Source organism: Monodelphis domestica, chromosome 1 (assembly GCF_027887165.1).
Source record: "Monodelphis domestica isolate mMonDom1 chromosome 1, mMonDom1.pri, whole genome shotgun sequence".
In the NCBI taxonomy this organism is placed as follows: domain Eukaryota; kingdom Metazoa; phylum Chordata; class Mammalia; order Didelphimorphia; family Didelphidae; genus Monodelphis; species Monodelphis domestica.
Genome location: NC_077227.1, coordinates 484848411 through 484862565, shown reverse-complemented (window position 1 = coordinate 484862565; position 14155 = coordinate 484848411). Strand labels below are relative to the sequence as shown.

Genomic DNA, 14155 nt, shown 5'->3' with positions numbered 1-14155 from the left:
TTTATTTCCTAAGGTGGTCAGGGAAAAAGGAAAGGAAATTATATGTTCTAAAATATTTATAGCAGCTCTCTTTGTGGTGCCAAAGAAATGGAAATTGAAAAAATGCCTATCAATTGGGAAATGACTAGACAAGCCTTGTCATATGATTGTGATAGAATACTACTGTAATGTAAGACATGATGAACAGGTTAATTTTGGAAGAAAAAAACACAGGAAGACTTATATGAAATTATGAAGAGCGAAATTAGCAGAACCAAGAGAATATTCTATATAGCAACAGAAATATTATTTGAAGAATGACTTGTGTATATCTACCTCCAGAGAAAGAACTGATAAATAGAAAAAAGTAAGATGTAGTTCTCTCTCTCTGTCTCTGTCTATCTCTCTCTCCCCCACCCCCACCTGTTTGTCTGTCTGTCATCTATATATGTATGTATCTGTCTATATATTTATTTGTCTGTCTATCTTTTTGTCAGATGATAGGGGAAGGGGAAGGAAGGAGGAAATTAACTAGGTATTTTAATGTAACAAACAAATAAATACTTTTTTAAAAAAAGAAGAGAGAAAAAGAGAGGAGAGGAGAGGAAGAGGAGAGTCAGAGATACAGAGAAACAGAGGCAGAGACATAGAGAAAGAAAAATATAGGGAAACAGACAGAGTGAAACAGAGACCAACTAAGACTTATAGAGAAGAGTCCTCTGAGGATTAATGCTATATAGTTGGGAGGCTTCATATTCATTCTGTGTGAAAAGAGATGCAGGAAAGATCTTGCTCTATCCTCCTTACTTCCCAGGTGGTGCTACTGAAGGTCCAAATGCATTGGTCAGGCAGTCATGAGTGCTAGGTCCTAGTGTTTTTTTTTTTAATTTGTTTTTCTTTTGTGACTTACTGTGTGACCTGGATATGTCATTTCCCCTTTCTGAACCTCCGCTTTCTCCATAAAATGTTAGACCACTCTACTTCTAACTTTGATATCCTATGATGATGAGACTAGATCTCTAATGTTTTAACAAAAACAATCTTTTCTAAAGGACAATTACTTTTCCCCTCTACCAATAGAAAATCTTTACAGAGATTTTAGTAGACTTAAGATGAGAAATAGCTGGTAGATCTATTTATCTGTATCTATATGTGCACACACACATATATAACTATATCAATATATGTGTATGCATATATAAATATCACAATGTCTTTTCTCTGCATTATCTCCTTTGAATGCCCAAACAACCCTTTGAGGTAGGTACTACAGATAGATATTGGTATCCCCATGAAATGGGGCTTATAGAAGTTAAGAAACTTACCTATTAATGGTCAGAAAAAGAAAGCCTACATCTTCTTGACTCTTAAACCTAACTAGCTATTGCCTACATCAAGCCATCTCCAACCCTCTACTCAGAGTTCCCCTCTTTCCCTAAAATTATTTTTCAATGAGAAAGTCAATTAAATTAAACTAGAGAAAGTACTAAATTCATTTTTAAAAAGTCAGTTACTGGACCAAACTGGCTACCAGATTTTATACAGTATTTAGACTAGAAACCCTATGTAGACCTACATGGATAAACTATCTGAGAGTATTGATGAAGTACCTAAACTTAACTGTGCTGAGCCCTATTTCTGGTCTTACCCTAAATCTTCTCACCTTACACTTATCCCGGAACCTAGACTTATTTATTTTTCTTCAGGGTTATAAAGGGTGAAAATGCCCCTTAGATGAGCTGCCCAAAAGACCTAATTTCAAACCTTTTTCTGTAGGCTTGGATTTTAATAAAATTTCAAAGAGTTACTAGCTAAGTGATCCTCAGTAAATCATTTAACTTCTCTGAGCCTCAGTTTCCTCATCTGGAAAGTGGGAATAATTAGTAATTAGTAGCCTTCTTCTTGTGAGACTTGAATGATTAGGTATCTATAAAGTGATCTAAAAACTTAAAAGCATTATTTGGGAGAGTATCCCAAATGGGATAACTAAGAGGCACAGTATATGGAATGCTGGTCTCAGAATCAGGAAGCCTTGAGTTAAAATCTAACTCCAAAACACTCCCTAGCTGTGTGACATGGTTAAATCCCTTAACCTCTGTCTGCTTCAGTTTTCTCAACTATAATGTGGAGATAATAATAACACCCACTTCCTAGGGTTGTTGGGAGTATAAAATGATCTAATATTTTTAAAGAGTTTATAGTATAGTGCCTGGCACAGAGTAGCACTTAATAAATGCTTATACCTTTCTCCTAGTGTGGTTTTAAGCCATGAAAATGACACTAAGATTTTTGGGACACCCTGTATAAATATCAGTTATTGTTACCAAAGCAAAATTAAAAAATGCAAAAACAATTCCCCAAATGCTTGGAGCTAACTAGATTTTAAATTTAATTATTTTCAAACAAAATCAGTTAATGAATAGACAATTCACAACACATTTTAAAAAATAAATCAAATTTGGTTTAATGGTATTTTTATAGTGTTCCAAAAGTCTAAGTGCAGTTTTAAGCTCTTAAATCTCAAGCTTTAATATTTAATATTAAACTGTTAAAGCACTAAGACTTTGGGGATTCTCAGTATTATTAGATTAAGACATCAAGGATCTCTAATTTAGTCAATGTGAATAGTCTCTCCACTATCTATCATAAGTTCTAATCCTTCCAAATTTTTAGAGGTATAATTGAACTCTCTTCAAGAATTGCTGCAAGTAATTATTAGTAAGTACAGTATTACTGAAGCATCATCACTAAAGATCATTAAATATTACTAAATTAATATTACTACTAGTACTACTACCATTACCACCAATACTAGTAGTCAAGTGATAAACATTGAAGGTGCTTTCATTACTAAAATTTTGTTCTACAAAATCCCTTGAGGGGCAGCTAGGTAGCACAGTGGATAGAACACTCAGATGTGCACTAGCCGTGTGACCCTGGGAAAGTCACTTAACTTCTGTTTTCCTTAAACTACTGGAGAATAAAATGGTGCACTACTCTAGTATCTTTGCCAAGAAAACAATATGGTCCATAGGGTCACAAAGAGTCAGATATGATTGAACACAACAAAACTCTCCTTTAGAATTATGTTCCTTGAGAGCTTGTAATATCTTTTTTGCATGTTTATATTCCAACATTTAACACAGTTCCTAACAGATAGCAAGTTCTTAATAATCAGTCAACACGCATTTATTAAGATTAGAAGGACCAAACCTATCAATTGACACAAAATTTATTATAATTTTACTTTGAAATAAACATTTAAACTTATTAAAATTTGCCTTATGAATAAAAAAATGCATTGAGCCAACTGACATAGTTTGGTCCTTTTCAAGGTATTCTTAAATTCCGGTCCTTGTTTAGTGCCTACACTGCAAAAAAAGTCTTTGCGCTCAAGAAGTTCACAATCTATTGGGGTAGAAAACATGCAAACAGGTTAAAAAAAAAAGACATACAGAAAAAAAAAACAGATAAACATTAGAGAGAAGACATTAGCATTAAGGGGATCAAGAAAGGCTTCTTGTAGAACTTGATAATTTAACTTTGGCTTGAAGGAAGGCAGGGAAGTCAGGAGACAGAAAAAAGGATAGAGTGAATTCCAGGTCTGGGGACAGCCACTGAAAATGCCAGGAGTTTGGAGATGGAATATCTTGTTTGGGAAATAGCAAGGAGATCTGTGTCACTAGATCATAGAGTATGTAGTGGAGGGAGAGGATGTAAGGTATAAGAAAATTGGAAAGATAGGCGGGGACCAAGTTAAGAAGGGCTTTGAATTCCAAACAGCATTTTATTTTTGACAATAGAGCTGATAGGGAAACACTGGCTGGTGTGTGTGTGTGTGTGTGTGTGTGTGTGTGTGTGTGTGTGTAATGGTCATATCTGCATTTTAGGAAGTTAATTAGAAGGTTTGAAAAGTACTTTACATATATTTTCTCAACAAAATCTCATGATAGTGACAAAGATGAAGATAAATATTTTTCAATTGAATATTAATTTGTATACTCCCCTCTTGATATTTATTATGTGAAATATGTAAACATAAATGTATAGATCTCTTATGAAGAGGGCATGGGAGCAAACACTAAAACTGGTTAGTCTTAGCTGAGAACTTGGGCACATTTAACTCAACATTCTGTAAGGAGTGAACACAAAGCTAACTGAATTGTGAAAATGTCTAAAATGTATTCTGAAAATGAAGTCGATATATGCCTACTCCTTTACCATATAGCTAACTCACAATCTGCCATAAAAGGAGGATCTAGTCCCAAGTTCCACATAAGAGAAACTACTTTTAACTTAGCCCAGCCCAATTCCAAAGGTAACTTCATCTTAGAGTGTGGAAAACTCCTAAAGTCAAGCAGCTGCCTTATCCCTCCGAAACCAGTGGTCTCTGATTAGTGTCAGCCAACCAGAAGTTCAGGATCAATTCCTGTTTTCTCCTCCCAGATCGCCTAGGCTTTCCACATTCCCACATGGGGTTAAACCTCTCAAAGCAAATGGAAAGCCCATATTGAAACCAATATAAATAATTGACTTCATGTTAAGGTAGACAATTCAGCCACTTGCTTTGGGGACTTCTGTTTAAGGGCACAAACCTCCAGTAATCGACTACAGGATTAGGGGGGAAAATAGAGATCCAATCCCATTAATATGGCCAATCACTAAAGAATTTGTGAAGATGTCTAATCTGGGCTTTTGTGTTTTTTTGTTTGTTTTTGTTTTTAGAAGCCTTCTAGTAGTTGAAGGAATTGGAGAATTTCTTCATTTGGCTGAAACATTTTAGTTCTGTTTCTATGAAATATTTTTTCCTCTTCTTGGGAAAAAGAATTTTACATTTTTATACAATATCCTAAGAAGCAGGTTTTTGGCAGGTGTGAGTCAAACAGAGAAGTGCTCCCTGGGGGATCTTGGCAATTCTACTCAGAGAATGTAAAAGTTATCACCACGTGTCAAAAACTCCCAATTTTGTTTTTGTTTTTGTTCTTTTTGCACCACACTAGCTAGGATCTTTTCGGAGAAGGATATTAATATCTAATTTAGAACATCAAAAAGAACTTCTGAGTACCTCTGGGAATGAAGTATTTCCAGAGGCTACAGTCTTTTCCAGTGTGGGTATCCTTAGGTTGCTCAATCTCCTTGCTCAGTGATTACAGAGAATTTGCTTTCGGAGAAAGCCTACTGGCCTATTTAGAACCACTCACCAATTCATAATTCCAGTTGGGAGCCTCCTTCCAGATATGTATGAATTTTGCTTGAATACCTTTCCTTAACAGGGCTGATTCCTATGTTCCAAATCTCCAAATCCACAAAGATCAGCTTCATACAGGTAGGAAAATGGCTTTTTAAAAAAAGTTTATGTATAATTTTTCTCTCGAAGCCGAGAAATTCTAAGACAGCTCTGAGTTTCCCAGAGGCTGGGGCAGGCTGGAGTGTACTGGGAACCCTGCACATCCTGCCTCAAGCTACCGAACGCTTAAAAGACCTGAGCTACAGTCCTGGAAAGCAGCTCCGCTGGTATCTCTAGCCCGAACTGGTCAACTGGAAAGTGCAAGAAATCAAATAAAAGGGGGAGAGGGGACTTAACCCTGACCTATCTGTTAGGTTTTAGACTGAAAGCTTCAGGGGTGGGGTAAGGGAGAGAACTGAGAGAGGAGGTACCGACATGTTAAACCTCAAGCCCGTTTGCCCTAAATCGAGTGGAAAAGAGTAATGTAAAAGTTCTCTCTTTTAACCTGGAGCGCTGAAATGGGTTGGCACTCCCTCTATGCCCTGCTTGAGAAGAAACTAATCTTTGGGCAGCAGAAAGGGTAGTCAGACGACTTGAGTTCAATTCTTGCCTCTGAAGCTTATTCTCTGTATGCTCTCAGGCAAGTTACTTAACATATGTTGGCCTCAGTTTCTCCATCTGTAAAATGAGGGAGTTGGACTACTAGATGGCCTTTTAGGTCCCTTACTACCGTTTAGCTTTACTTAGTGAATATTGTCCTCTACCCAACTGCTTTACCGTGGTGATAGTCAGGGGAGGGGGCTGCTAGGGAAGAGATTCTCTAACTCAAAATGCACTGCTCAACTTCTCCTTTCCAGGAAGTGAGCCCCAGTTCACCAGTTCTTCCTTTGGGTATGCGGAGTTGGACAAAGCGCTCACCCAGCTGGCCCTGCTTTGCAGCCGTAGAACCTCTTCCATACCCTTCTTCTTCATCAAACCCTTCCATTCCCACTATTCCTCTTCTTCTAGAATCCCTTCTTCCACTTCTATGTTCAGGGTCTCCGAGGGAGACCCGACCCCGGTACATTAAGGATTTAGACAAAAGACCCTTTTGTTAGTCGTATTAGCATAATCCCCTCCGCACCTAGCTCCAGGGCGGAGACCTAGTCTCTCTACCCTGTAGCGGGGCCGCAGGACCCGGATGTGTTCTTCCCCAGCTCTGACTTACCAGCCTCTTCTGGGGCTTGATTAGCGGCCGGTTGATGCCATTCATTTTGTGGTAGAGGCCACAGGCGTTGCAGAGGTAATGGCCCGTGCCGTCTCGCCTCCACAGCGGCGTGGACATAGCCCCACAATTAACACATTCTCGGCCCTCACCCGGGAACTCTTCCAGGAATTCTGAAACTGAGCAGAGACGAAAGGGCATCAGGATCCGTCTGCAGAGAAGAGGGGACGTGTATATGCAGAGTCCAGCTGTCCTCCCCATTACATCAGAGTAGTTATGGGCTAGGAAAGGCTTCTAAGACCATCTAGTCTAAACTCATGACTTTGCAGATGGGGAAACTGAGGCCCAAAGGGGTTAAGTGACGCATCTAAAATTACTCAGCTAAAAAGAGCCAGGATTCAATATCAGATTCATTTTCCAACTTCAAATCTAGTACTCTTACCTCCTCCTTAATTTCTCCCCACATCCAAGTCCCGATCCACGGGTACAGAAGGCCGACTTAATTGTCAGACTTTTGAGTTTCTATTATTTGGGTAGAGGGTGTTAGGGAAGAATTTAGAGGGAAATAGTTTTTGATGTTTTTCATTGAAAGGAAGAGGGAAAAGTTGAATCTATTGTATGTGTTAAACAAACAAACAAATAAAAAGAGCACTAAACCGGAATACCAGAGGCCCCGGGCTTTTGTATGCCTTGGCTCCAGGTCTGTGACTTCACGTTTAAACACAAGGAAGAGGGAAAGGCGTCATAGGATTCAGCGCGATTATACCCCTTCTGCATATCTTCTCCATGGTGGAATCCCAAACCAACCCTCTCAAAGTACAGAATTTAGGAACTGAGAAATCTTGAAGCCCAAGGACCTCATTTTAGAGTCTCTGAAAGCTGAGACTTCACGAACAAGAAACTTGTCCACGGTCTTAACACTACATCTTGGCTATCGAGAGTCTGGCAGTGAGTGTCAGAGATGGGATTAGAAAACGCAACACTAGGAGAAACCCGGGCACGGTGTGATCTGTAATGTCCTGACAAGTATCTCCATTATCTTCTTAGTCCAAGAGCCTCCTAGGTAGGGGGAATGTATTCGGCGGAAAAAGAAAACAACCCCTCCCAAAACAAACAAAAAAACAAACAAACAAACAAACACTGGGCTCGAGAAGTTTCTCTGCTTTTTTCAGAGCCTTTTCTTCTTCCCCGATACACAGTGCTAAACATCCTTATCCCTCGTGCTAAGAAATTTGATTTTATCCTTTGCGCCCACGCATTCTCTCTCTCCACTCTTCTTTGGCCTTCCTCCCTCTACACACTTCTACTCCTCACTCCCATCCCCAGCTTGGGGTGTAACTGTTGCGGGTTTTGCTTTTTCTCCTAAGGCGACTGGGCGGGGGCTGTCCAAGCCTAGTCCTTGGCCTCCGCGCGCCCCACAGGCCCGGACTGAGCTTTGGGTCCCGGACGGCGGATAGATTGGCCCGCTGGCCGGGTTGTCTAAACAGGGCTCAGAAGCGTTGTTATTGTAAGGCGATTAAAGGCGGGGGTGGGTAAGTGGGTGGGTGTGGGAGGGGCTGGGGGCCGACTCGAGGGCTTCCCTGATTTCCATCAAACCTTTGGGGGCTTTGACTGGTGGCGACGCGCAGGCTGGGCCAAGACGGATGGAATGTGTGTGGGGGCCGCGGGCGCTAGGGCTGTTGTGGGGGGGGTGTGGGGTGTGTGACGCAGGATCAATCACACCTCGGGCTGGGCTGCCACTGACCGATAGAGGAGCAGCGCCAGGGTCGGGGGGGTTGAGGGGAGTGAAGGCGGGTCTGGACCTGGGACCTGAGACCTTAGAACTAGGACCAGAGCAGAGCTGAGAGCGAGAAGGCCTGGGGATTAGTCTGCTTTTTTGGTGTTGCTTTTTGGCGGCGGCTAGAGCTAGCAGCAGCTAGAGTCCATATGGATAAACTTTTGGAGATTACTTCCTTTAGAAAAATCGAAACTCATAGTTCCCCTCATCTCATTTAGCTCCGTAGCATCTCCCCATTCCCTACAGTAATCGTTACCCAAGGAAGGTGATGGATAAATTCCAAGAAGTTCAATCTCGGCAATGACCTAATTATTCAGGAGCACAGCATACTGTAGTCTTCAATTCTGGGCATTTTGGCTATTTACTATACATGTATGACCTTAGGCAAGTCCCTTTCCGACCCTTTCCTCTACATTTCTCTAGCTGTACAGTGTATCTGCATATATTCCCAATCTGTATGATAAATGTTATCTTAGATTCCTTCTCTAAATTCCCTTTCCCCAGCTCTAACATAAAATATTCTAAGGCTCCATCTAATTCTGCTGTTCTTTACTCTTAAATCCAATCCAGCACTGTCGGTTTACATTCTAGATTCTCTTTAATTCTAAATCTTATGGTGTCCTAAAGAAAAGGCCCTCATCGAAAGAGAAAGGAAGGAATCTAGAAGTAGGCTAGGTCTGACTGACATTCCTCCAGATAAACGAAATTTGGAGTCTCCCAGGCTCCTTTCTCCTGTAGCTAACTGAAAGCCTTTCCAGTTCTTGGGCAGTTAGTTCCTCAAGGAGAGGAGAGGAGAGGCACAGGAAGTCAGTGGTGGAAAGTGACCAAATAAATAGGTGAGCCATGATGGGCCACCAGACTCTACTGGGAAAGTCAGTGCTGGTTAGTGAGTGCCAGGCCAAGTAAAGCTCAGCTATTCATCTTTGGGGTTCTAAACCAGAAGTTTCTCCAAAATCATGCCGCCTCACCCCTCAGCTCCTTTTGCTTTCTACCCCAAAGCAAATCTCCAGAGTAGACAAATGGCCAGAAACCGGATGGAAAACAGAAAGTTATCCTGACTTTAGGGCAATCTGTGTCTAGTTGGATGACCCTTGGGGGTCTTAGAAGTGAGTGGGTGTATCTAAATTATTCATTTAATTGAGATGTAGAGCAGTCAAAGCTTGAGGGAGAGGGACAGAATCTTTATTTTCCCAATTTAGGTTGGGAACTCTGCAATTGTGGGGGAGGAGGCATAGAGAAGGCAAAGGCCTCACACCCTCTCCTCTGGGTGACTTTGTTCTCCGTAGAGATAAGCTCCCCGGAGCCCAGGCATGGAGTTGATGGGGGGGGGGGGGTTGAGAGGAGATACAGCTAGGAAGGAGATAACTCTGCAGAGGGCTTGAAGTGTTTTTCAAAACAAAACATAAAGTTGGGAGGGGTGGAATGGGGAGTTCTTATAGAAAAGGGCCAGAGGAGACAGGACAGTGAGGGGAGGGAAGAAGAAAAAGGAGAGGTGGGAGAGGACTGACAGGACAGTTGTAAATATAGAGGAGAGGAAAGGGAAAGGAGAGGTAGATCCAAGAAAGCATGGAGAGGTAGGGAAATAAGGAGAGTAAGCCCTAAGTATGGAGAGCTGGGTAAAGAGAAGAGAAAATGAGAGGATGGAAACAACGTGAAAGAAAAGACAGGAAGAAAGAACAAGAATAGGATTGAAAAGGAGAGGAAAGAGAGGAGGAAGAGTCGGTATGGAGAGAGGAGAATGAGGAAGTTTGGTACTTGCAGACTGGGTCTTGAGTACCACAGAGGAAGAAGAAGCAACTTAGTCCTGTAAAGGGCTACCTAGCAAAAGGGTGACAGAAGAGTGTCTGTGATTCTGAATTTGGTAGGGAGGCTTAAAGAATAGGCTAAAATGGCCCTTCACCCAAGTGGCTTTTATTGTCCCATGCTTGGTTGAGTTTCACCATCTCCTTGGAAGGGAGAGAACAAGGCAACTTGGGAATTGTTTGGAAGAGAAAGAATTAGGAGATGAAAAGTCTGTTCAGATATAAACTAATTTACTTCAATAAATTACTTAAATATTAGAATCCTGTAAATATGTCCCTCTGGCTTAAAGCACCAAGCCTTCAGCTCAATCAGAAAAGGGGTGCTGAGCTCAGGTGAGGGCAAGGAAAAAGATCTTGGAGAGGTTGTCTCTGGTTGAAGGGTTAGAGTTTACATACTGTTTCAAAGGAGTTTTCCTCCAATGACATAGGGCAGAGCTTCCCCTGGACAAAAACCTCTTCCCCAATTCTCAGACTATAGAGAGGGTGTGGGGTGGCATGTAGGATAATGCCTGGCATGGCTATAAAGGAGGGGGTAAAAATAATCATGAGGATAATTTATCCCTGAATTCTTTTTATTGATGGAAAGGGAGTGTTTGGTGAAAAGTTTTTGCTCTTTGTGTGTGTGTTTTTAATTGGGGTGAGAGTGTTTCCATTGATCTAAATAATCAAATAACAAATCTCTCAATTGCTTTTCTATAACATCTCCCCACTTTCTTTGGGTAGGCAAGGCTAACACTTGAGAGTGTCACCCTTTCAGAAACCTGTGAGATTTGGGAATTAGAGTAGGGTTGAATGGGGAAAGTGCCTGTCTCTGAAAGAAATAATCCTTATTCTATCCCCCCCACCCCCCCTTCACATGAAGGGCAAAGATTCAAGGGAAGTCTCATGCCTCAAAGACACTGGGATCTAATCCCCCAGAGACTGGGGGGGGGGGGGGATGTAGGAGGGGATGGGAACTCCTCTGTAATAATTGTGAGCTTTTGAACCTGACCTCAGGCAGAAAGACATTTAAGAAAAGGGGGTGAGTGAAAAGGAATTCTCCCTCTGGAAAAAAATGATTCACTCCAAAATAAGGATAAAGTAGAGAAACAAGTTGTTTCCTTCTGTCCTCTCAACTACTCCCTACCCTCCCATTCTGTCTGATCTTTCCATCCTCCCCACTTCACACCAGGGGTGACAGGGACAAGTTCCTGTTGGATCTTGAAGATGTCGTGGGGAACTCATAAGTGGAATCACTAGGAATACAGAGGGAAGGCATAGGAAGAATGGTGGGGGGCATTGGTTGGCTGAAGGAGGAAAGAACTCACCAAAGGTGGACCTCCGGCCTGGAAGGCCAGCTTGTCGGCTCTGTAGGCTGTGTAGAACGCTGCTTTCGAAGTGGCCTGTGGTCCAGGAGGGGGGCATGTCCGGGCTTACATAGGCTGGGTAGGCATTGGAATAGGATCCACTGACTGAGCGCACCAATGGGTTAGTGTACTGCTCCCTAGTGCCACTGCCCAGGAGCAGAGGGCTCTGGTAGGTTCCATCCCGACCCCCTCCGCTACCCCCAGGAGGGCTGTGTGAATAGGAGAAACCAGAGGGCGGGTGGGGGCTGCCAGGGTTAAAGGCTGAGGCCTCACCGCTTGCCTGGGCCCAGCTAGGATGACTGCCCAGTGGATGACTCTGGTGCGCTGCCTCACAGCCTGCCAGGTAAGGCATAGTGGGCAACATAGAGGGCACTCGCGTCGTGGGCACATATACGGGGGAACTGGCGGCTGGCGAGTGTAGGAAGCTACTGGAGTCATGGGTATAAGGTGCCTGGCCCGGGTTCGAAGCGAGGGCCAAACTTTGGTACATTTTAAAGCAGGCCTCCTAGTTCCCGGCCCAGAAAGGAGCAGTTGGAAGTGCAATTAAAACTGGAAGCTCAGCGAGAGGGGCAAAGCAGGAACCAGGTGCCGAGACCAAAGGAACAAGGCTTTAGGATTCGGTTGTTTTTCCCCCAGTGTCTGACTTGGGTACTTTTCTGTCCAGTATCTGGTTGGTTGTCTGGCTCGATTTAGAGGACTGGTATCCAGATGTTGCCAGGAAGAGGATGTTACCTGGAGAGAGATGAAAAAGAGAAAAAGATCATCAATTTGGCCTTTTTATTTTTTGTTTGTTTGTTTATGGACCTGGCGCTTTTCTCTGTATCCCAAGATCACCTTCCTCCCCCAAACCTTCCACCAGTTTTCGGGATTACACCTGCGCTCTGGGTTTGGGTCCCCTTTGAATTCCTCAATTCCTGCTTGAACCTGTTTTCTCTCGGAGAAGTCCCAGTAAGACCCGACCATAAACATTAGTGGAAGGTTAATTTCCCATTTAGCTCAACTGGTACTATATATTATCCCCTCCACACTTTCCAGACTGCTTGGCTGAAACTAGGGGCAATATACCCCGTTCCCTCGAAACGTGAAATATAATCAGAGCCGGATACTGAAAGACCTGACTGAGGACAGCTCCCAACGTAGCGAATTTTCAACACACCCTCTTCGTCTCCTTTCCCACTTCCTATTACCAAGAATCGCTGCTCCGGTGATTTTTGTAACCCGGGTACTACGTTTTCGGGCTCACTTCTAATTAAAATTCGTTAAATTCCTTAAGCCAAAGAAAAAGTTCTCTTTTCAGCACTTTTCCGGAGGAGGGGTACAGAGAAGCAATGAAAAAAGAGAATCAACCTTAGGAACTATTCCACCCCCACCCATTTATCCCGGCCTAACTTCTAGGCTCCCGGTTCATTTCAGAGAGGAAAAGTTGTGCTAAGATCTTCCTAGGTTGGAGACTCAGAGGTGGACTAGATCGGTGAAAATGGAATCACCAAACCATCACTAATCTTAGAAATCCTTTGCACTGTTCCGACTTCGGGAAGTTTCTAGGACTAGCACGCTATGGAGAATAAGAGGAGAACTGGCGGAGGAGAATGTCTCCAGGGATCTGGTCGCCCCAGGGGAGGAGAAAGTAAAGGGAAGAGAAAACAGCGAGGGGAAGGGTAGTTTTTGGGTTCACCCATTGGACTCAACTCCCCAGCTTGTCGCTGGAGAAAGTATTTGAAGACCCAAGAGGCTAGGGAAGACCCTGGTTCTCCCTGGTACGCCCACTGTGCAGCAGGGCCCCTGGGAGTTAAACGTAGGCCCGCGGAAAGCATCTAGGTTGGCACCATCAAGGCCTAAAGGGATGACAAAATCTTGCCTTGAAATAGAACAGCAGGGCCCGCTGCGGCTCGGAGACCCCTGCAGCGGCTTGAAGGGCTCCGGGCTCCGGGCTCCGGCAGGGAGAGGGAGGCGGGGACCGGACTGGAGTGGGAGGGGGCCTCAGGGAGAGCTACTTCCACCGGGAACTCGCATCCACACGGACTCGGGGCAGCCCCAAATACCAGATAAGGCCGGGCGGGCAGATAAAAGGTGGGCAGAGACATCATACTTACTGTGGCGTGGAGGGGAGGGGGCAGCAGTCGAAGCGAACGAGCAACTGGGAGCCAGAGGCTGCGCCGCAGGGAATCCCGCCGAGGGCCGGGCCGGCCCCAGCCCCTCCCCTCCCCTCCCCTCGAACCCACCCCCTGCCGCTAAGCTTCTCCAAAGGTCAGAGCCGGCCCCGCCCGACTCGGCCAGCCCCACCTCCCAGCGCCCTCCTGGGGGGCTCCGGGCAGCCTCGAGCCCCCAGCCCGGGTCAGCGTCCGGGCTCTGGCCCGAGGGACCACGTGACCCTGCACGGCTTTCTCTGGGAATTTGGCTTCGGGCTGGAACCAAGTAGGAGAAATCCCAGGCTTCTTTGGCTGGGGCCCGAATAGTCTGGTGGGCAAAGCTCTCCTTTTCTAGGGCCAGGTCTTTTGGGCCAGTCTCCCAATGTTGGAACAGAGGGCAACTAAGAGATAAATTGGTTGATTATTTACTCTAAATTCAACCCAGAGGTCTTGTCCTCCTCCCAGCCCCTCATGCAGGCCACCCAGAGGGCCAAAGCAGTGGCTGTGACAGCCAGAGCGGGATCTCAAACCCCTCAGCCTCTCTCACCCGGAAGCCAGCCGAAGCCTGGAGGGGCGGCTGGAAGCTGAGGGTGAGTCTAAGCCCGATATTTGTTTCTCCCAACAAACAACACGCACACACTCCAAAGCTTGAGGACACCTGGCACAAGGAAGTTGGAATTTTCTGTGCCCC

General features: G+C 44.3%; 1 protein-coding gene across 2 annotated transcripts in view; it reads right to left on the bottom strand.

Moving 5' to 3' along the window:
* GATA5 (GATA binding protein 5) overlaps positions 1-13552 on the bottom strand; it is a 31368-nt gene extending 17816 nt beyond the window's left edge. Inside the window, exons 1-3 of one of the 2 annotated variants that reach the window (XM_007475601.3) lie at positions 13429-13552; positions 11297-12067; positions 6414-6589 (exon numbers count right to left, since the gene is read on the bottom strand). In XM_007475601.3, coding sequence (XP_007475663.1) covers positions 6414-6589; positions 11297-11825 — 705 coding nt within the window. In that variant the 5' untranslated portion in view covers positions 11826-12067; positions 13429-13552. The remainder of the gene's footprint in view (positions 1-6413; positions 6590-11296; positions 12068-13428) is intronic. The other variant, XM_001368148.4, reaches the window with a different exon arrangement.
* Positions 13553-14155: the final 603 nt, after the last annotated feature.